At 44.0% G+C, this 23,127-nt stretch overlaps 1 protein-coding gene across 2 annotated transcripts in view; it reads right to left on the minus strand.

Annotated features, from left to right (window-relative positions):
- Positions 1-7,002: 7,002 nt before the first annotated feature.
- The window catches only part of KIRREL2 (kirre like nephrin family adhesion molecule 2), a 47,677-nt gene continuing 31,552 nt past the window's right edge, over positions 7,003-23,127 (minus strand). For both annotated transcript variants that reach the window (XM_039325637.1, XM_039325636.1), the window contains exons 10-15: positions 21,981-22,081; positions 17,411-17,609; positions 15,808-15,918; positions 13,370-13,479; positions 11,336-11,419; positions 7,003-10,880 (exon numbers count right to left, since the gene is read on the minus strand). In XM_039325637.1, the coding sequence (XP_039181571.1) occupies positions 10,434-10,880; positions 11,336-11,419; positions 13,370-13,479; positions 15,808-15,918; positions 17,411-17,609; positions 21,981-22,081 (1,052 nt within the window). In that variant the 3' untranslated portion in view covers positions 7,003-10,433. The remainder of the gene's footprint in view (positions 10,881-11,335; positions 11,420-13,369; positions 13,480-15,807; positions 15,919-17,410; positions 17,610-21,980; positions 22,082-23,127) is intronic.

A 23,127-nucleotide genomic window follows, 5' to 3' on the forward strand; every position in this document is an offset into this window, starting at 1 on the left:
ATATTATATATCCATGTAATATATTATCTAGCGATATTTGGTTTGGGACGGATATAGTAGTGGAAGAATAGGCAATTCCTATCTTCTTAGTCTTCTGGAAGGGGAGACCAAGATCTGCCTCAAGTGATGAGGAAGGATGGGAGCTGAGCTGAGCCCATCATAAGTTTGATGTGAGATGATTATGGAACTTTAGCTGTCGTGTACATTTTTTTACTCTTGTGGTATTCCTACTTTTATTTTTTTTTCATGTGTTCCCAATGGCTTGATGGTTGTTAGCCTCCCAGGCTTATATTATATAACAGGTCCCCAACCCCTGGTCCGTGGACCAGTACCGGGGCACGGCATGCCAGCAACCGGTCTGCACAAACAAGCAAAGCCCCAATTGCAAGATGCAGGCTACACAGAAAACCACACATCCTCCAGTCTGCGGAAAAACCTCTCTCCATGGAACCAGTCCCTGGTGCCCAAAGGGTTGGGGACTTCTGTTATATAAGATGGGTGGTCCTATATATCTTTTGGATGGATGGATGGATGATGGATGAATGAATGGATTTGCTGATACTAATTTGGGAGCATCTTGTTTTCATAGTGTAGTACTCACATTCACCCTTCCAGATTTGTTTATTCACCTTGGAATATGATTTGCTTGTGTGAATTACCCTTTCTCAGGCCTAACCACTGCAGGCAGAAGTGTCACACGGTTGATGTTTTGAGAAAAAAATCTGCACATTTATAACACATTTATAAAATAACAAACAAAATCAAGGGAATTGGGGCAGCCCATTTTTAATATAAACTATGTTAGATCTCTTGTTTCTAGCTCCATGCTGTGAGAAGCCTACTTCAGATTTAACCATCTGGGTCCAATAAATTATGGCTTATTAGATAAGAACAAGAGTTGAAAACTTGGTCTAGCGGTTAAGACACCAGGCTAGGAAGTGGGGGACTCCGAGTTCAAGCCCTGCCTTAGCCATGAAAGCTGGCAGTCACTGTCTCTTAGCCCAACCAACCCACCTCATGAGGTGATTATTGGGGGGGAAAATAGGAGGAAGATGTACTGAATATATTTGCCGCCTTGCGTTATTGATAAAAAAGATGTGATTAAAATAAAATTAAAAAATAAAATAAAATAATAAAATAAAAATTGTATAAATCTTCCCTTTATTGTTTCTCCTTTTTTTCTCATACACTGCTATGCAAAAATATTTTTTTGGATTGGCTAAACCAAAACTGTGTGTTATGGATGGCTGCAGCAAATTATACATGCTTTTCTCTCTGGAATGGATCCAGAAAGTTCAGCTGGTGGCACAGGACAGCAAAATTAAAGGATCACACATTGGAGCAGGACTTTCCAATCTGTCTTGGCTTCCAAAGTGGTTCCATCTTTATTTCAAAGTTTCTCCATTAGGCATCCGCTTGAACCTTAAAGTTGTTTTTCCTGGGTGCCATTGCTAATTGAGGGATGTGCATTTTTGAGGTTGGCTAGAGAGAAAGGCTTTTTTAAAAGGAGATATAATATTTCTGGTAAGAGTCGGTTGGTGTAGTGGTTAAGGCATCAGCATAGAAACCCTGAGACTATGTGAGTTCTAGTCTGTTTTAGCCACAAAGCCAGCTGGGTGAGCTTGGGCCAGTCACCTTTTCTCAGCCCTAGGAAGGAGGCAATGGCAAACCACTTCTGAAAAGTCTTGCTAAGAAAACCTTAGGAATGTTTTAATGAAAAACAAAAAACAAAAACTTAATCGTTGGAAGGCTGTGAAGACCTGGCTGTTTTCCAGGCATTGGCACTGGATAGGAATTGAATCTTGCACATGTGTAGCTTGGTATGAGATTATTATGGCACTTTGGCTGAGTCCGATGGTTCCAATTCTATTGAGGTTTGCTTAATTTTTCAAATATGTTTATAAAGGTTGATTGTTAGCTGCTCAAGGTGATATGGGCAGTCACATAAATCTTCTAAATAAAGAAATTTGCTTTTTGGCTTTCAAATTCATGATTGGGAAGGCTTCAGATGGGTTGCTGGGAATTTTATAGTTAGTTTCTAGCATATCTCCCATTGAGAGAAAGAGCAATTTTAGTGCTCTTTAGACTTTGGGCATCGCCATCTGCTTATTCTATTTTGCAGCTCTTGAACTCATTTAGCATGTTGGGCTCATTTTGTGTTTGTGTGTGTATTGCATTTTGTTTGCTGCAGAGGGCTCAGAGCAGAGAAAGTATTGTCAACTGGGCTGTTAACAAACAAACAAACAAACAAACAATAAATGGTGGCGTGATGTGTTTTGCAAATAAGGACATGAAAACCAACAGATTGAAGGTTGACTCAGAATACAATCCTCTTAAATAACCAAATTATCCAGCTTGTGGCTTAAATATCAACAGTACAGGAAATGTATATTCAGCAGCCAGCTAGCTTCATTCCTCCACTTTGTTGTTTTAGTTTAATACACCAATAATCCACCATATGAACAAACTATCATAAAGACAGGATGCAGCTGATGGAAGACAGCAAGAAAAGATGCTACCTGGCAGAAGCTAGGGTTTTCTTCCTTGCTGGACTACAATTCCGAGCAATCCTACCTCCGATGGTTAGGCAAGCCAGGGTTTCTAGGAGCCATAATTCAACATCTTCCAAAGCCCACAGCTTTCCTACCCATGGACAGCAACCAACATTATAGTGTTAGGATCAGACAAATTGGCTAGGTTGGATTCCCAAAATGTACTCTATTTTAAACCCAGGTTAAAAAAAGATATATTTGTGTTCACATCCATTAAGCCCAAACAAACCATCTGATGGCTTAATGTGGTGGTCTGGTTAATACATCATGCCAAGATAACTGAGGGGTCCCTATAAAAAGCAGGATCATTAACCATATCGACCTATTTTAGCTGAATGTAATGCAGGTAGTCCTCAAGCAGTGTGGTGGCCTAGTGGTGAACATGCTTCCCTCCCATTTGGAAGGTTGAGAATTCAATCATAGGTAGCTGCAGATGTTTCTCTCCTAGGACTGAAAGAAAAAACTTCTGCTGTGAACTCTGCATAGGCATCAGGAAGGGCATCTGGCCAGTAAATTCTCAGCTCCATCCAGTCATCTCGATTACCCCAAATTAAGGGATTACAGGGTCACAAAATGGGAGTTTTTAATGCAGATAGTTGTTTAGCATTTGTTTAGCAATCAAAGTTATTGAAAATAAGTGACTTACAACCGGTCCTCGGACTTACAACCATTGCAGCATGTCCATAGTCATGTGATCAAAATTTGGATACTTGGCAACTGGCATGTATTGTATTTATGATCGTTGCAGCAATCGGGGGGGGGGTTCCTGTGTCATTTGTGACCTTCCCAGTTGGCCTCTGATAAGCAAAGTTGGTGGGGGAAGCCAGATTCGCTTAACAACCTCATGATTCACTTAACAACTGCTTGGCTTAGCTATGGAAATTCTGGCCTCAATTATGGCCATAAGGCGAGGACTACCTGTATGTTTTTTTTTTACTCCAGGGAGATTTAATCATCTTTTTAAAAGGAAGAACAGCCTGCATGATTGGCTCAAAGCCTGTTTCAGGGCTTCAAACCATGGATCGCTTTTCTACCTTTTCCCTCTGGATGTGCAAGAATGTTTCCCTCCGTCTCTTAGCTTAGGTATGCCTGTCTCTTGGCTCCCCCAAATCTACATCTACAAATCAACTTATATTCCCAAGTTTCGGGCAAGTTACCAAGCAGCTGGTGAGAAGCTTCCGCTGAAATTAGTATTGATCATCTTTGGGAAATGGATGTTACAACTGAATCCAGGCAATTTATTCTCCCCATAAAGAGGTAATCCTGGTTACTAAAGCAATTTTTCCATCTGCAAGAATCTTAACCATCCATGGAGGATGCAGAGGTCGCAGAGTCTGCTTACTGCAAATATAGCACCTGCTATCTAGGGCTCCAGTGCCTGGCCCGTAAATCTGCAGACAACCACTAGGTGCCAGCAAAGAGAAGCCTTTATTGCTCAACTTTGGCAACTTTGTGTATGGGCTACAACTCCCAGAATTCACCAGCCAGGTTGTGTGGAGTTCAAGTCCACACATGAGCTAGCAGTATGCGACAGCAGCCCAAACGGCTAATATAATCCTTGGTTGTATAAACAGAGGCAAAGAATCAAAATCACGTGAAGTATTAGTGCCGCTTTATAAAACCTTAGTAAGACCACACCTGGAATACAGCATCGAGTTTTCATCACCACTTTACAAAAAAGATGTTGAGACTTTGGAAAAAGTGCAAAAAAGAGCAAAGGCCTGGAGACTAAAACCTATGAAGAACGGTTGCAGGAATTGGGTATGGCTAGTCTAGAGAAAGGAAGGACTATGGGTGACATGATAACGGTCTTCCAATATCTCAGGGGTTGCCACAAAGAAGAGGCATCAAGTTATTCTCCAAAGCACCTGAAGGCAGGACAAGAAGCAATGGATAGTAACTAATGAAGGAGAGAGCCAAGCTAGAACTAAGGAGAAATTTCCTGACAGTGAGAACAATTAACCAGTGGGACAGCTTGCCTTCAGAAATTTTGGGTGCTCCATCACTGGAGGTTTTTAAGAAGAGATTGGACAGCCATTGTCTGAAATTGTATAGGGTTTCCTGCCTGAGCAGGGAGTTGGACTAGAAGACCTCCAAAGTCCCTTCCAGCTCTATTCTGACTGATTGCCATCTTAAAAGGTGAGAAACAGTGCTATATAAAAAAAGCTAATTGTGTTGTTCAGACTGCGGAAGGGGAAAGGCTCCCAAAAATTGGATCGGGGTGTGGCATGCACGTATGCACATGATCCACAATTTGCTCATCCTAATTTTGCCCCTCCGAATTGCAAGCTGCAGTTGCTCTTAGATTTGCACCCTCCAAAGAGAAGACAGGGAAGACTGTTCTGCCATGGGTCTTATTTTAAGCCCTGGGCTGGTTAGAATGCTTAGTCCAGTCTTTGAATCGAATGAAAACCTGGCCAAATGGCTGACCTCACTCTCCAGTGGCTGCTGGTTTCTCCTGCAACCGTGATGATAGATTGATCTTTTTTATCAGTCCTCCTCATTGGTGATTCCCTATTGGCAATGACTTAATAATGCATGACGTGCTCCACTCGGTTGAATTAAGTCACCGTCTGCAGCTGTTGGGGAAGAAGTCCTGCAGGGCTGGAACTATTCAATCCATCATGCAGCATTTGTGGCAGCGTGGAGCAGGAAAACCTATTGTTTCCATCGCATGGATTCGAGTCCAGGGAAAGGAGCGGAGGCACCAAAGAGAAAGAATAAAAATGGTGGATTGCATTCAAGGAAGGAACGTGGTGCTCTTCACGGATTCCTCCCATATGGAAATTTAGGCATTCCTCCCCACGCCCAGTTTGGAGATATAAAAGTAAGAAAAGGCTGAATATAGGTAGTCCTTGATTTATGACAACAGAGCCCCAAATTTATGTTGCTAAGTGAGAAATTTGTTAAGTGGGTTTTGCCCCAATTTATGACTTTTCTTGCTACCTTTGTTAAGTTAATCACTGCAGTTGTTAAATTAGTAACATAGTTGTTAAGTGAATCTGGCTTCCCCTTTGACTTTGTCAGAATGTCGCTAAAGGTGATCACGTGACCCCAGGACACGGCAACCATCATAAATATGAATCAGTGGTGAAGCATCTGAATGTAAATCACATGACCATGGAGATGCAGCAACGGTCGTAAGTGTGAAAACTGGTCATCAGTCACTTTTTTCAGTGCCGTTGTAACTTTGAACAGTCACTAAATGAACTGTTGTAAGTTGAGGACGACCTGTAGCCATATCTGGATGTTCATGCTTCCACTTTGGGGGGCGGGGGAAACCTGGCTGTCAGTGGATAGGTAGGAGGACAAACAGTGGCCGTTTCAATAAAATAAATAAGTAAAATAAAATAAAATAAAAACTCAAAGAACTATCCACGATGGGAAAAAGGCTTCTGCTGTTTTTCAGGGTTAGGGTTAGGATGGGGGGGGGAGTGGGGGAGACAGGAAGGAAATTTGCTATTTTTAAAAGAAAAACAATATGAGTGCTGAGAACTCCTTGGTGGTCTCTGAACTTGGTGGCTTTCTTGCTAATACTGATGGATAATGAAACGTCTGCAAGAAAAGCACCAAGCTTAAAGACCAGCAAGGACCCCTCATTCGAACTCTTAGAACATAGAACACAGAATAACAGAGTTGGAAGGGACCTTGGAGGTCTTCTAGTCCAACCCCCTGTTCAAGCAGGAGACCCTATACCATTTTAGACAAGTGGCTGTCCAAACTCTTCTTAAAAACCTCCAGTGATGGAGCACCCACAACTTCTGAAGGCAAGCTGTTCCATTGATTGCTCTAGCCATTAGGACTCTATCACACTTTATGATAGCAATGGATGGAGTCTGAAGCAAAAGTGGGTGGAGACTTTCTTGCTCTTTCTGTCTTTCTTTCTTTTCTTTCTTTCCCTTCCTTTCCCTCTCCCTCCCTCCCTCCCTCCCTCCCTCCCTTTTTCTTCTCCTCTTTTCTTCCTCCCGTCTCCTTTTGATTCTCTTTCTTCTGCCCTTCAACTCACATTCCAGGAATAACTTGCTTTCTGATTGAGGATTGGCAGAGAGATTTGAAATGAGAGTGCAAGTCAACTGCCCCTTTTGTTTGTCAGTTGTGTGGCAACCCATTGTCATCTATCTCTTTGTCCCCAAGTGCATCATGGGAAGCATTCACAAGCTCTTGGTATGCAGCCGTGATGAAAAATAATATATTTGGCTAACAGCAACAATAACAAGATCACAACGAAACCATTGAGATCATCTAAGTATGGCTGATTAAGCTGGAGAGAAGCAGAGAGAGTCAGCAATACCTCATTCTCTCTCCCGTTTTCCCCCCAGGCATTAAGATAGTGTGACATCAGCCCCATCTGCTATTAAAAGCAGTGGTACATCAGATTTGCTGTAAAATATGTGCACATGTACATATGTGCTGAGAGGCCCTGAGAAGAATACAAACCTTGGAGCATGTGTATTGCTGAACGACATAATTTATTTCGCTTTCCTGCTATATATAATAGAAAAACCATTGTCTGCCTCGTATATTAAGGGTGCTCTCAGATGCGTTAGGACTTCACCTCCCAGGATTCTTAGGCCATGTTGGCTTGGAATGTTGGAACTGAGTCCTAAAACATCTAAAAACATTACAAAGGTCCACCTTTCTCCAAAAAAGATGAAACTCGAGAATGATATAACTTTTAAAGAGATCAGATCACCCGTGCCCCAAATGGGCCATTGTTTCAGAGGTATTTCCCTATGTAAAAAGAGAAAGAGCATGACCAAGGACAGGCAGAAAAGCAGCAGGAGCAGGACAGATTTCCAACTTTCCGTCAGGTTCCCACCTTGAGAAGCTATTTGGGGAAAATACAGCCTTTGTAAGTGGCAAGTACAGACGTGGCAGCAGTTTCTCTGAAATTAAACAATTTCAGAATCAGGATTGGTTGGAAGACATTCTAAGTGAAGACCACGGATTCCTCTGCCCTCTGTTGCTAGATATACTTCCTAACAAATCATGTGCTCAACCTTTGCTTTGCTGAACAAGCCGCAGAGCCCTGCAGTTTCCCATCTAGGAGCCATAAAGGTAATTGAGGAACTGCGGAGGTCACACATCAAGCTGAGCAATATACTGTATGCAAAATGCATCACATTGCAGTTCATCAGGACTTGGATCCATCACAACCTGCCACTGAGATCTTAAGGTGCGGATGTTGTCGCTACTCTGCAATTTTAAGCAAACGCAAAACCTGTGACCCCGTGAGCACCAATCTCTGGCCAAAGGAAATTCCTGCCAATCAGCAAGAGAGCCTAGTTATGCCCAAAGGGAGGGAAGGTCAAAAATATTCTTTTTTTTGCTTATGAAAAGAAAATTTACACATTAGAAGTAATGTTTTTTGTTCTAGAAATTCAAGCTGTATAAGACTGCCCTCTTGTGTAAGACCATGGGTATAATGTTAATATTTCTGGGCTGGGCTGGGGTTTGAGAATGCAAAAATAGAGCAATGTATGTATAGTAGTATCCAAAGATCTGCCTTTCATTTTAAAAGTTAAGATGCTAGTCCTCATGCATTGCAAAGATGATTCTGAAACGTACAGGTAGTCCTTGATTTACAGCTGTTTGTTTTAAGGCAATTCTAAATTACGATGGTCTCAGAAAAAGTAACTTATAACCCATTTGAACTTACAACTGTTGCTCACGATCATAATCCAGGCATTAGGCAACCGGTTTACATTTATGATGGTTGCCACCTCTGTGATCACGAGATTGCGATTTGTAAACTTCCCAGCTGGCTTCTGACAAGCAAACTCAGTTGGGGAAACTGGATTTGCTTAATGACTGTGTGATTCACTTAATGACTTTGTGATCTGCTTAACAGCCATAGTAAAAATGGTTGTAAATTTGGATCCAGACTCACTTTTATGATTGCATCATTAGCAACTAAAATTCTGGTTCAAAGTCAATTGGGAAAACTGGATTTGCTTAATGACTGTGTGATCCACTTAACAAAGTGACTCATATGACTCAAATGATTGTAAAATTGGGTGCTTAACAACCACATCACTTAGCGACCCAAATTCCGGTACCAATTATGATCGTAAGTCGAGGACTACCTGAAATGGATAATAAATGTGAGAGCATAAGCTACCAGTAATTTTAAATGCTTTGTCCTTTACATCAGAAATGGCTGGGGAGAAAATGTAAAACTGTCTCCACAATTCATATAATTTAAACCTATTTAAAAATTCAGTTCTTGGTGCAGAATCCAAATATGAAGGTTTTCATTTTTTCTTTCTCTTCTAATAGCATAGGGTACCTGTTAGTTTTCTATTGCCATCTAGGCTATAACGGGAGAGCATTGTGTGATACCTGTGTAAAACATCGCACCAAGGAGGTGGAGGACAAACAGCACTAGAACAGACCATTTGTCATCGTGAAAGGCAGTTTACAGTTTTCTAAAATTACCCTTTTTAAGTATTTGTCATTTCCTTTGCTGCTGCTGAATGAACAAAGAGAAATAATCCAGCCTCACTCGTCTCACGTTTTTTAAAATTAAAAATAAATATTTCAAGTGTCCGTACATGTCTCCCTCTTTGAAGCACCATGGGCTCAATCAAGCAGGCACGGCTGAAAACGGCCTCTGAGAGATCTTGTTTGAAAAATGCAAACAACGGAACAAAAAAAGTAAACCAACTCCATTGGTTCCGAAGACAAGAAAGCAACAATGTCCTCCCCTTGTAAATGTCCTACAGGAGCATACAAATACACTTAAGGCAAAAAGAAAAAAAAGGAAACAGGGAACAGGAAGAATAACTTAACTCTAAAGAAAACCAACAGCCTTCTCCATCCCCCATAGATGCACAAACAAGATCAACAGATCTTGCCTGTTTTTGACTTCTTGCACTCTTCCATGCTCTGCTTTTCTTTCCCCCACTTAAATTAGATTTTATTCCATCAGTCCCTTTCTGTTCAAGTTATTGTCAGTTCTTTTCAGGTTTTCTCTTGGCATTCTGATTAAACACCACTGCCACCTGCTGGCGAGTCTCAGGTGCAGCAAGCGCTTGGAAGCAGCACACCTTTTTTCCCTAAAACATGGCATTGCCATTGCCTAATAAAGGGGGAGGAATTTAATTGCCTTTATGTCCATCCAGGGTGCCCACCCTCTGCTTGCTAAAGAGAGGGAAGATAGGAGTTATTTAAACCGGTGTTTCTTAACCTCAGACACTTTTAAGGCCTATGGACTTCAACTCCCAGAGTTCCCCCAACCAGCATGTTAGTGGGAGAATTCTGGGAATTGAAGTCCATGCCCCCCTTAAAGTCGCTGAGGTTCAGAAACATGGATGTAAACCACAGCATCTAGCCAGGAAAATGAAAATACAAGCACTAGTGCCCATGCGTAAAGATTTCCCAGAATCATGCGACTGCAGGAAGGGGTGGGAGGCAAGGCGGCGCATCAGTCAGTCCCACTGCTGAAGCAGCTTGATCACCACTGGATTTGTAAGCTACACTTATGGCTGATCTCCCATGAAAGCTTGGCCATCATGTGAAATCTGGATTCTTACAGACTGAGTCACCCTATAAGTCAGGTCCAGACCAAAAGGGGAACACCTTGCATTCTGGGTCCGCTTTCGTGTCCTGACACAAAGAAAGTCTATCTTATCAATTGCTTCACAGTTCTAGATTCCACGCGGAAGAAGGCAAGCAAAATGCCGGCCATCTTGGTTGCCGGAGTGGCCCCCTAGGCCAGCTCCCATGTTGGGGTCCCCAGAGGGTGAGACTGATGGGGTCCTCAGGAAGAGATTGAGGTCCTCAAGACTGTCGCTTCTGAAATCAGTTCCCCAAAGCGAGTGTCCACTTCCGTTTCTTTCTCACTGAAGATGGAAGGAGTCCGGAAGGGGTGCAACTCTGTCATACGTGGGTCTGCATACGCTGTTGAGCAGGGCGCCCATAGTCAGACTGCTGAGACAAGGAAGTGTAGGAGAAACGGGAGCAGCCCGAAGCTTTGCTGGCTTGATCGGACTGCTCGTAGCCGCTCTCGGCCTTCTCATAGCTGCTCGGCTTGACGTAGCTAGTGAAAGCCCGGCTATAGGGAGCCGTGAGGTAAGTCGCCCCACTGTATATGTTCTCTGGAGGGAAAAGCCGCTCGTGGGTGGTGTCATATGCAGAACGGGAACTGGGAGTGCCTAAGGTGTAGCGGTGGGTGTAGTCAAAGAGTTTGGGTTGCACCGGCCCCGTGGAGGGGTACAAGGAAGTTGGCCCAAACAAAGGTCGGGGGGCTGGCGTGTATTCTGAAAAGCTGCTTCCCAAGCAGGGCTCCTCATGGGCACGCACCTTGTAGTAGCCATTGGTGGGGTCCTATGGAGAAAAGAGAGTCGTGAAATTGAGAGATGGGGTCTCTGCTTGATCCTTGGGTTGCCAGCCAGGAGCTGTGCCTTTTTTAAGATACAGTATTGCAGAATAGTTTTCCATGGATCAGAATTGTTGGTGGCAGGTGAATCTAAATCTCATCTATCGTAGGAATCTTCTCCCCCACAATTTCCTTTTCCCTCATTTGTTTATTCATTGGAGACATCTCCAACCCCTCTTTTCTCCAAGAGCAAAAGCCTACAGTACTGGTGAAGATCGTCTCCCGTTCATCTCCACCACCACAACTCTTGGAAGGAAGGTGGCTTGAAAGAGAGCGAGAGGTCTACAATTCCCCCAGGTAGACCCAGAACCAAGGGGGGACCTGAATGCAGATAAATTCCTCTGCAACCGCACTGGCTCGGTCAGATATGCAGGAAATCCCGTACAGCCCCAGCTGAGCTCACCTTCAGCTCCTGACTCCCTTCGTCATCCTCCAGGATTTCACTGTGTTCAGTGTGGGACGTGGCTGGAGACTCGCTGCTTGTAGCCTGGAAGCAGAGAGAAAGGTGAGCATTGCTATCCAAGAGGCTTTGCGCAGCTTCAGGCCCAGAACTGAAACTGCCACCTGGCTAGGACCTTAAAACAGAAGGGAGCAATAATGCCAGTGTCTTGTGGGGGGCGGAGGAGTAGAAGAAGGAAAGAATAAAGCCAAATTTAAAACAATCACTCTTCACTTGACAGTTACCAGACCATTGGGAACCGCCCCTCAAAACAGTGGGCCCAAATATGAGCCAATCATGAACACGGAAATTCAAATATCACAAAACAAGAACTTGGAAGCTATGTAGGTCTTCCTGGTGGCCCATTCTATGTTCTAGGGCAGGGGTAGGCAACCTTGGCTCTTTTATGACTTGTGGACTTCAACTCCCAGAATTCCTGAGCCAGCATAGCTGGCTCAGGAATTCTGGGAGTTAAAGTCCACAAGTCATAAAAGAGCCAAGGTTGTCTACCCCGTTCTAGGGTGTCAGCCCCCCCCCCCCCAATCCAAGAAAGACATGTGGAGTTTCTTCTGAGTAGTTTTCTGTATTGTTCCTCACTTATAGATAGAAACTTTTGCCAAACTAAACTATTTGCATCATTATATACACCAGGGGTGGGTAATTAAGGAGCTACATGCGAAACTGGAACTGTTGCGGAGAGCTGAACCAATAGGGCAGCCGCGGTGGGCCAAACAGGTTTGGCCAAAGGGCTCGATGTGGCCCGCGGGCCCTAGAATGTCCAGGTCTGATATACAGGCAGTACTCCCGGAATCGTTAGTGAGGAACCCTTTTAACTGTCTTCCTCCCAACCAAATTTTCCATGCTTTGTTGCCCCTTTGCCCTCTGGAAGGCAGCTCCTCCCTCCTGGGAATCCAGACTCCATTCCACCACAGAGGCCAAGTGAGATATGACACCTGTGCTTTTTTTGCCATGCCGTCATCCAAATCAGTTATGCCTGGAGTGGCTGCATTTTTACAACATGCTAGGCTTGACTAGTTTTAATCTAAACTAGATTTTGTTTTGGGGGACGGGAGATAATGCGTTGTGTGAATTCAGGCCATTTAACCAGTGTGTAGTAGGGTGAAAAGACTTCAAGAGATTTATTCAGGAACCAGGCTGAGTGGGCTGTATGAACACAGCCAATAAAGATTTAGGATTAGGCGGCCTGTGTGACATTCATGAACCAATGCCAGGGTTTAGGTGGTTAAAACAATGCCACCTATGGCAAAAAAAGCAATGAGATGAACATGCTTGTTGAACCTGAAGATTTGCAGGGATAACCCCCCCAAATCTTACCATTTTTAATTGGTGCAGAGGGATTTCCCCAATACCCACTGAGGACGTGGGGACTCCATCAGTGGAGGAGGCAGCAGGGACTGGGGAATCTGAGAAACAAAGGAAGGGCATGATTTCCTGGTGGCTAGATCAGTGTTTCTCAACTTTGGCTACTTTAAGAAGTATGGACTTCAACTCCCAGAATTCCCCAGCAAGCCATGCTGGCTGGGGAATTCTGGGAGTTGAAGTCCATACTACTTAAAATTGAGAAACACTAGGCCAGGTCCAGGGGGAATGAATTAAGAGTATCCTAGAAAAACGTAAACAGGCTGGCTGGAACTCTGCAGAGCAGACGAGGAAAGAGTATTATTGATTGGGGGGAAAAAAAAAACCCACTGGAAGCGATGTCCCTAGCAAATTATACAACTTTTTGCCTCAAGCATTCAGACAACTGCACTCTATTCTACAACCTTTAGCTGCAGCTCTGCCCCCTACCACACACAGTGTGTAATTTTGAATTCTGCATATGCCTCATTTGTTTGTGGCTACAATGAAAAAAGAAGTACTTTCTCTCTCCCCCCCCCCAAAAAAAGAGCAGGCCAGCTCAGCTAGCTGGGACTGGATGCTGCAGAAACAGGGACTTGGCAGAAATAGAGGATCCCGTGAGTGCCCATCTCTGCATACCATCGGTTCCTTGGCGTCATCTTCAACCTCACTGGGCCTGCTGGGGCTGCTCTCGCTTGTGGTGATCTGCACGAGGATATCGGCCTTAGACAGCTGCGTTCCCCGCTTGGCTATGCAAGAGACAGATGGACAGAGGCGGATGTCAGATCATGCTCCCCATCACCTAGGAAGTTACTCTTAAGGACAAAGGTTGATGACGCTTGCAGGAACCCCACATCTGGGGCCATCTGTGGTTTGTTGATGGATGTGTAAACAAAGGGACAGAGAGAAGGGGCTGTTTATGACTGTAATTGAGCAGACCCATTCACAACATTTTTTTGCACCTGTTATTAAGTGAACGCTGCAGTTGTTAAGTGAATACATTCTTCCCAACGGGTGTTTTTGCCAGGAACCAAAAGTAAACCCTGGAAACCAGAGAAAAATGTGGGAAAAAAAATAAGATCACAAGACTATAGGACGCCGCAAGTGGCTGTGAAGTTAAGTGAGTCGCCAAGCGTCCAAAATGTGGTCATGTGATGGGGGAGGTTTTGCGGCTGTTGTAACTTCAAAGTTGGATTGTAAATCATTTATGGGGTGAATCTGTCATCACTTGGAACGGTTACTAAGTGGCCAGTTGTAAGCCGAGGACTAACTGTATGATGGGATATTGAGAAAAAGGAAGAGGGGCCTTGAGGTGGTGGCACAATGGTTAGAATGCAGTATTGCAAGCTAACTCTGGCCACAGCCAGCAGTTCGATCCTGACTGGCTCAAGATTGACAGCCTTCCATCCTTCCCAGGTCAGTAAAATGAGGACTTGGATTGTTGAAAGTAATAGGCTCAATAGGCTGACTCTGTAAACTGCTCACAGAGCGCAGTAAAGCACTATAGGGTGCTATATAAGTGCTACTTCTATTGCTAGAGTATTTGAGGCTGTGATATATATGGCTAAAAGAGGAGAATGACGATGGGGGGGTGGTGGTGTTCATTATCTGAAGTGTCCATTAAATCATAGTGTCTGTCGTCCCAATGATTTACATTGTTTGCATGATGATGCTTCTATGCAAACAATGCCCATTATGTCAGCTGTGTAATGAGATCATTGCCCCAATAATGGAAATAAGATCATTTGCTCAATGGCATCAGCAGGCCAATGACAAAGATGATGTCATTATGCACAGGACACAAACTGCTTCAGGAAGTGGGCTTGCTGCACACAAGATGAAGTTGTATCAAGGACTGATAAACTGAGATTTTTCCTTCCTCGGTGAAGCCAGAAAGGGCCCTACTTGGGGTTCTACTCCATGCCTCATTATATCACTGGGCTACTCAAGGTGGCCCTGAGAACTACTGTGGTATCCTATCCTGTTCCTACAGAGGGTCCGGACTTTCCTTGGCCCCATGTTTCTCCATGTTCCTGCAATGATAGCAGTTTTGGGAGTTGAAGTCCACACATCTTAAAAGTTGCTAAGGTTGAGAAACTCTGGCTTAGTAAGGCCACCCATGGAATGCTGCATCCAGTTTTGGTTACCAGGATGTAAAAAAGATGTTGAGACTCTAGAAAGAGTACAGAGAAGAGCAACAAAGATGATCAGGGGACTGGAGGCTAAAACATATAAGGAATGGTTGCTGGAATTGGGTATGTCTAGTTTAATGAAGAGAAGGACGAGGGAGGACATGATAGCAGTCTTCCAATATCTCAGGGGATGCCCCAAAGAAGAGGGAGTCAAGTTATTCTCCAAAGGATCTGTAGGCAGGACAAGGAAACTAACAAAAGAGAGAAGCAACCTAGAACTAAGAAGAAATTTCCTGACAGTTAGAACAATTAATCTGTGGAACCACCTGCCTTTAGAAGCTGTGAATGCTCCAGCACTGGAAGTTTTTAAGAAGAGACTGGATAGCCATTTGTCTGAAGTGGTATAGGGCCGTGGTGGCGAACCTATGGCACAGGTGCCCTAGGCGGCATGCGGAGCTGTCTCTGATGGCACATGAGCCATTGCTGGGCCGAGCTGCTCCCTCCTCCTCTCTGCACATGCACAGTCTGGGAATAGGCGAGATGCTATAAAAGGAGCAACTTTCTGCGGAAACAACATTTGCTGCAGACAGCAAGTGAGCGAGCATGAGTCAGAGCAGACAGCGAGCGAGCGAGAACAAGCTGACAGCTTGGTGGCCACGCCCACTTGGTGGCCACGCCCACCCGGCACCTGGCGATGCATAAGTGGGTTTTGGGTTGCAGTTTGGGCACTCTCTAAAAGGTTCGCCACCACTGGTATAGGGTTTCCTGCCTGAGCAGGGGGTTGGACTAGATGACCTCCAAGGTCCCTTCCATCTTTATTACTATTATTACTATTATTGTTGTTGTTGTTGTTGCCTTGCAGCTGGGCTTTAACTCAAGAAAGGACTGCAAAGTCCAGGGAGAGAGGAAGGAGAAGGAGCGAGAGAAAGTTGCAGAAATCCTCACCTTTTCCGCAGCGCTTGCGGCGATAGCAGAGAGACACAAAGACCACTAAGAGCAAGAGAGCCACAACGCCCGAGGCAGCCAAAGCACCCAACATCAGGACAGACAGGACCTCTTGGTAGAAAAAAAAAACATGGTTTGGATTAGTTTCATCTCTGCACTACTAGGGTCTTCTCCCACTTGGAGACTCTAAGCTGGAGAAAGCTACTAACTTCTTAGCAAGCTTCCTCATTTTTCTCCTACTTCCAAAGACTTCAGACAAACCAGCAAAAATTCATCTCTTTGGAATACAGTAATGAATTGACAGCATTTGGTTTGTGGGGTAAAATACTTGCATCAAAGTTTTAATCTGGTTGCTGAATTAACTCTTTTTTTTTTGGCCAAAGGGCAAGATACCAAACTAGCCAAATGGTCTGGGTTTGCAGAAGAAGCTACTCAAGATGAATGCTGCATCTGGCAGATGTTTATCTAAACCAGGGGTGTCAAACTGCTGGCCCGCAGGCCGGATGCATCATAGCGAAACTGTGCCCACCCCATTGCCGGCAATGGCAAAAAAGTCACAATATGTCAGGACAGGTCACATGACGTTGCAAGTTTGACATCCCTGATCTAAACTAATGGAGTCTTTCAGGGGGAGGAGAGTCAAATTAGGAAGTGGAGATCACCTGCATTTGATGAAGAGAACCACTGTTCACTTATCCTTCCTTTTAATAAAATTTATGAGTCTCAAAAGGTGCTAACTATCAGACTCCTTTTGAAATTTGACTACCGTAATTTCCGGCGTATAAGACGACTCGGCGTTTAAGACGACCCCCGACTTTGGTGCTGATTTCTGCGCTTTAGAAAGTCATCTTATACACCGGAAAATATGGTACATGCTAAGATATTAGTATCTAAATGCGCTAATCTTACAGCTATTGGTATTCTATAACACACTGAACTGCAAATGAGTCCTTCCTTCCTTCCTTCCTTCCTTCCTTCCTTCCTTCCTTCCTTCCTTCCTTCCTTCCTTCCTCCCTCCCTCCCTCCCTCCCTCCCTTCCTTCCTTTCCTTTCTTCCTCCCATCCATCCATCCATCCATCCATCCATCCATCCATCCATCCATCCATCCAACCATCCATCTATCCACAACTCTGGTTGATTAACATCAAGTTAAAATAAATAATAACAAATAACCCCAAACAAAAACAACAATAATCAAAGTACAGCTGAGGCCAAACACCGTCTCAATCCTTTCAGATGGGGGCTCATCTCCAACATCCTGGCTCAGCGCCTGGGAGAAAAGCCAGGTTTTCACGGTCTTCCAAAAGGCCAGAAGAACCGGGCTCCTCTGAACCTCAGGAGGAATGCTGATCCCATGCAGCAACAAGGAAGGCATCCTTCCTGGGTCCCATCAAAGGTCACGTTCTAGAAAGGGATCTTGGAGAATGCCATCTTTTTGGATCTTTTGAGAGAACTGATGGGCGATACGTGGTCCTGCGAATAATCATGTTCTGTGCCATGAGGACTGATTGCGTGTGGCGTGAACCCAGCTAATTAGCTACAACAGGCCGCTGAGTCCAGGCAGCCATGACCAAACTTGGTCTAGCAAAAAGAGGAGACGCACCTTGGCGGCGTAAGCTGACTGCAACGGAGCGGGCGCCAAAGCGGTTCCAAGCCGTGCAGTTGTAGGGAAGGGCGAAGTCATCATCGTGGGTTGGGTCGATCAGCAGGGCTGAGAGCACCCCTTGCTCGGTCACTACGGTGTCCACTGTGAAACGATCCAGTGAGCCAGCATCCAGCATCCGTTCGCCCCATGCCCAGGCCTGGAGCAGAAGAGAAAGGTGAAACAAAGGGGCACTGGGGAAAAACTACAGGAAATCCTCGACTTTCAACAGTTTGCTTAGTGACTGAAGTTACAACAGCACCAAAAAAGTGACTTATGACCATTTTTCACCCTTAGGACTGCTGCATCCCTATAATAATAATGGTGATGTTGATGCTTGAAGGGACTTTGGAGGTCATCTAGTCCAACCCCCTGCTCAGGCAGGAAACCCTATACCATTTCAGACAAATGGCTGTCCAGTCTCTTCTTAAAAACTTCCAGTGTTGGAGCATTCACGGCTTCTGGAGGCAGGTTGTTCCACTGGTTAATTGTTCTGTCAGGAAGTTTCTCCTTAGTTCTAGGTTGCTTCTCTCCTTGGTTAGTTTCCATCCGTTGCTTCTTGTCCTGCCTTCAGATGCTTTGGAGAATAGCTTGACTCCCTCTTCTTTGGTGCGTCCCCTGAGATATTGGAAGACTGCTATCATGTCCTCCCTCGTCCTTCTCTTCATTAAACTAGACATACCCAATTCCAGCAACCGTTCCTTATATGTTTTAGCCTCCAGTCCCCTAATCATCTTTGTTGCTCTTCTCTGTACCCTTTCTAGAGTCTCAACCTCTTTTTTACATTGTGGTGACCAAAACTGGATGCATGACCCTGTTTGGTCATGTGATCAAATTTTGGACGCTTGGCAACTGGTTCATATTTATGACTTTTTGCAGTGTCCTGGGGTCATGTTATCCCCTTTTGCAACCTTCTGGTGAGCAAAGTCAATGGGGAAGTCAGATTCACTTAACAACTAATTTAACTAATTTAACAACTGCAGTGATTCACTTAACAACCCATGGAAGAAAGGTCATAAAATGGGGCAAAAGACCTCACTTAACAAATCTGTCACTTAGCAACATAAATTTTGGGCTCAATTGTGGTTGTCAGCTGAGAACTACCTGTACACAGGTAGCATCTAGATAGCTGTCCTATGGAAGTTCTTTTTACAAAATAAACCTCTGGAGTGACTTTTTGCACTCGTGACTAATACTGAGTTGGGCATCACTAGCTCAGAAAAACTGTTTATTCCAGTATACATTTCAAATCTCATTTGTCTTTTCTTTTTGCAGGCTAATTGGAGGGGGGGGGGAAATGAAGCCACCTGGGAAAGTAATTTGCAGCTGCAGGTTTTGTGTTGGTTTGTTCTTGGCTATTTGGCAGGGTGGGAGCAAAATTAGCTACCCCCCTCCTCCCCTGGGCAGGGATTCCACTTCTGTTTTAAAATTATTTTTAGCCTAGCATTGTATTCGTGGTTGGTTGGTGATGCTTGTTTTTACAGAAGAAAAAAAAAAGAAAAGAAAACGCCCAGAGAGAAAAATGTAAACTGCAGAGGAGAGCTGTGTTATCGCAGGCTACATCAAGGACTTCGGGTTGCACTGTGGCTACTTGGAAAACCATGCACACACGAGGCAGGAGTGCCAGTCACCAATATGCTGTCTCATCTACTTGTTCAGGGAGAAATCAAAGGCAGAAGCCTGAGTCCCCTGCAGTTAAGAGCATTGGGCGTTCTGGGCCACAAGAATCTGGATTCAGTGACCTCTACGCGATCTGCAAATAAAGCAGATTTGCCCAGACAGCAAGCTTTTGCACAATTCATCCTGCTTTGGTTTGGCAGCCAAAGAAAATGCTGACTCTTCAGCTCCTGCACTGAGACCATCCACTCCCTAGAAACAGGGAAGCACTTAAGCCATTTTAAATTCCACACCTAACATTTTATAAGGCCCCCTCCCACAGGCTTCAAGCCCCCTTGTGTTCATTGGGCTGGAAGCTCTGTCCCCAAAGTCCTGGAGCCTCAAATTTCTGTGGCTAAGCAAGACAGTTGCTAAGTCAGCTTTGCCCCATTTTACGACCTTTCTGGACACAGTTGTTAAGTGAATCTGACTTCCCCACTGAAGGTTGCAAAAGGATATCCCATGACCTCTGGGATGCTGCGATCGTCGTAAACATGAAACAGTGGCCAAGCATCCCAATTTTGGTCACGGGACCATGGGGATGCTGCAATAGTTGTTAAGTGTGAAAAACAGTCATGTCACTGTTTTCAGTGCTGTTGTAATTTCAAATGGTCACTAAATGAGTGGTTATAAGTTGAGGACTCTCTGTAATGGGCTGGGAGAGTAACTTTGAGGAACAAGAGGAAGAGCAGCTGCAGCAGCCAAGGCGATGGTCAGATAAGAGGACTCTGAATCCAAAGCAGGAATGTAATTTGAAAAAGCATCTCAGACCTTCCCTAGTTCTCTTTCAGCTGAAGGGAAGGAGGATGGGAGGAGACCCATTCAGAGTTGCAAGATTCTGTGCCTTAACCCTCTAATAAAAATAAGTTTAGTATTTATAACTTGGGTGTTCAACTTCTGAAGGGCTGAATAATTCTGGCCAATTAAGATAGGCATTGGAGCCCAGCTGGGATTCATTGGGCTTATGAAAGCCGCCCCCAATCTGATGCATCTCTGGCTGGAGAATGCTGGTTTGCATCTTCAAATGCAGCCCTGCTTGCTCTAATTGTGGTCTGTGGTGTTGATTCTCTTGGCACCAAGGCCCTTCCCTACAGTAATTTAATGGTCTTGCAGAACTTTGATTTTGGAGAAGAGCGATAACAGCAGTGCACATCTCTGCACATCTACCCAGAGAGAAGTCTCCACGGAGACAAGCAGGTAAGCCTGGATATTTCTGCCACCTAAGCCTGCTGAGCTTTGGGGGAAGATGAGAAATTGGATTTGAGACTTATTGTTTCATTAATAATTCCACTCCAGCCTTCTTGCTGTTTTTAACTGTTTGTACACCCATCAATTACACTTTTTTTAAAAAAAGGTGGTGCTTCATTGTTTGCTGGAGGCTCTCTGAAGCACATGACAAGGATATGAATGGGCAGAAATAAAGCAGTTGCCGTAGTTTTCCTGGTCAGCAAGGCAGAAGCTGGAGCAGCCAAGCAAATGAACTCACTGCCTATATATAATGGACCCTCCTCTTATAAATCCCTGTGGGCTAAATGTCCTTTCATCTATTTTAGCTGAAGATCTGCCCATGTTGTCCCAATCCATCAGTTCAGGCTGATACGTTATGAAGATTCAAACCATTGCTGGCATTAATGTCAGGACCTTTTTGGGGTTGGCCCCGCATTTTTGTAGAAATGTACTGTACTGATGGCCCCCAACCAATGTTGGCCATCCTGAGGCTTTTGAGATTACAGGTAATCCTAAAACAAAATTAAAACACAACATTCTGTATTTTAACTTTGTTTTGAATAAAATAAAAACCTATAATTAAAAAGAGATTACAGGTAGTCCTTGACTTATGAGCACAATTTTCTGCTGCCGTGGTGGCGCAGTGGTTTTAGTGCAATACTGCAGGTTACTTCTGCTGACTGCCGGCTGTCAAGGCTCAAGGTTGACTCAGCCTTCCATTCTTCCGAAGTCAGTAAAATGAGGATCCAGATTATTGGGGGCAATAGGCTGACTCTGTAAACTCCTTAGAGAGGCTGTAAAGAGGTATATAAGTCTAAGTGCTATTGCTATTGCTAAGCAAGGTAGTTGTTACGAGTTGTGCCTGATTTTATGATCTTTTTTGCCCGGGTTGTTAAGCGAATCATTGCAGTTGTGAAAAGAATTACACGGTCATTAAGCAAATCCTGTTCCTCCATTGACTTTGCTTGTTAGACACTGACTGGGAAGGTTGCAAAATGGTGATCACATGATCGCAGGATGCTGCAACGGTCATAAATACGTGACAGTTTGCGATGTCAGTTGCCATGCGCCCAAATTTTGATCACATGATCATTCTGGACCATACTGCAATGGTGATAAGTCACTTTTTTCAGTGCCACTGTAACTTGGAACCTGTCATTTAGCAACTGTTCAAAGTCAAGAACTATCTACATCTTATTTATGATATCACTGACTTGTTTATTTTGGAGCTGATTTTGCTTTAACTTAATCCCTTCTTTTAAATGGCTAATTAACTCGAGCTTCCTTTTTGAAATAGATATTGGTCATTCAAATTTTAAAATTGTTTGGTATTACTGAAACAACTTTTTTTTCCCCACTGGCTCTCAAATGCTACCAGGGAAATTCCTTCAAGGCAGTTAATCCATCAAATAACTGTGTTAAGAGATATACTGTATACATTTTGCCTTTAGGCTTGCCTTTTATATTTTAAAACACTTTAAGACGACTTTAACCTTAGCTAAGAAATTAAGCTAATGAGGGATACAGGATGTCTTGGGAACTAGAAACTTGCATACAATTAAAGAACTGCCATTTCCAGTTCTGATGGATTCTAAGCGAAGATCTAATAAAGGCAAGCGGAAGACCACTAAAAAATTGAAATACTTACGATTCTATCCGGGCGGGGCACGCTTTCCACCTTGCATTCCAGCCGGGCTTTGGCCCCCACTGCTGTCTGCTGGCTTGGTTCAGCACTAATAATGGGCGGACCTGGAAACAAAGGCACAACTTGAGCAAATGAGAGGCTTTGGAGTTCCTTGGTGCTCTCTGAGCTTGGTTGCTTGCATGCAGACATTTCATTATGGAACTACTGTAGATAATATGGTCAGTATTTGTGAGTGTAGGGCTTGCTCCCTCTTTATATACTATAGTTTGCCCTGCCAATGTTGCTGGGAGCGTGGCTTTATCCTCGGTACTTTTTAGGAAGAGACTGGACAACCATTTGTCCGAAATGGTATACGGTTTCCTGCCTGAGCAGGGGGTTGGACTAGAAGACCTCCAAGGTCCCTTCCAACTCCATATTATTATTATTATTGTTGTTGTTGCTGTTAATCATTGCAGTCAGCCAGATGTTCAGACTCGATTTGACATTTTTGTCTACCTATCGAGATAGGCAGATGTGGATGTTTGATGGTATTACAGATATTGTTGCAGGATGGAAGCAGTTCCTAGTAAGGCTGCCTTTTCCAATTGACTAATGGCGAATTTGTCAATGCCAATGATGTTCAAGTGGTGCTCCAGTTTTGGGACTGCACCTAAGGCACCCATTACTATTGGTACTACCCTTGCTTGTCTTTACCTTATTATTATTGTTTGCATCATCATCATCATCATCGTTTCCCTGATTAGGGTATTGTTTTCTTCTTGACTTTTGTGTGGTGTTAATCCCTGCTTATCTTATCCCTGCTGGACAGAATCGGGCCTTTTTGTTTCATTGGTAACTTTTTTATTGTCTCGTTTGAATGGTGTATAAATATGGTATATCTCTATGTGTCTATTGATGTCTGAATGCTAAGCTATTCCCTGATGTTTTTGGATTTAGTTTGGTCTAGAATGCCCAGTTGAAACTATGGTTGAGTCTATCCCTGTGTTGTGAAATTCAGGAGTTTTCATCGTGTCTTCTAATTGCTACTTGGTGTTCATGAATGCGTTCTGCGAGTCTTCTGTCTGTCTGTCCTACATGGTGACTGTTACAATTCTTAACACTGTTATCTTGCACGTACAGTGCTCAGAGTTGTAGCTGTATGTGTGCTATA

Source organism: Crotalus tigris, unplaced genomic scaffold, assembly GCF_016545835.1.
Source record: "Crotalus tigris isolate CLP2741 ecotype Arizona unplaced genomic scaffold, ASM1654583v1 scf7180000024338.4412243, whole genome shotgun sequence".
NCBI lineage: Eukaryota > Metazoa > Chordata > Lepidosauria > Squamata > Viperidae > Crotalus > Crotalus tigris.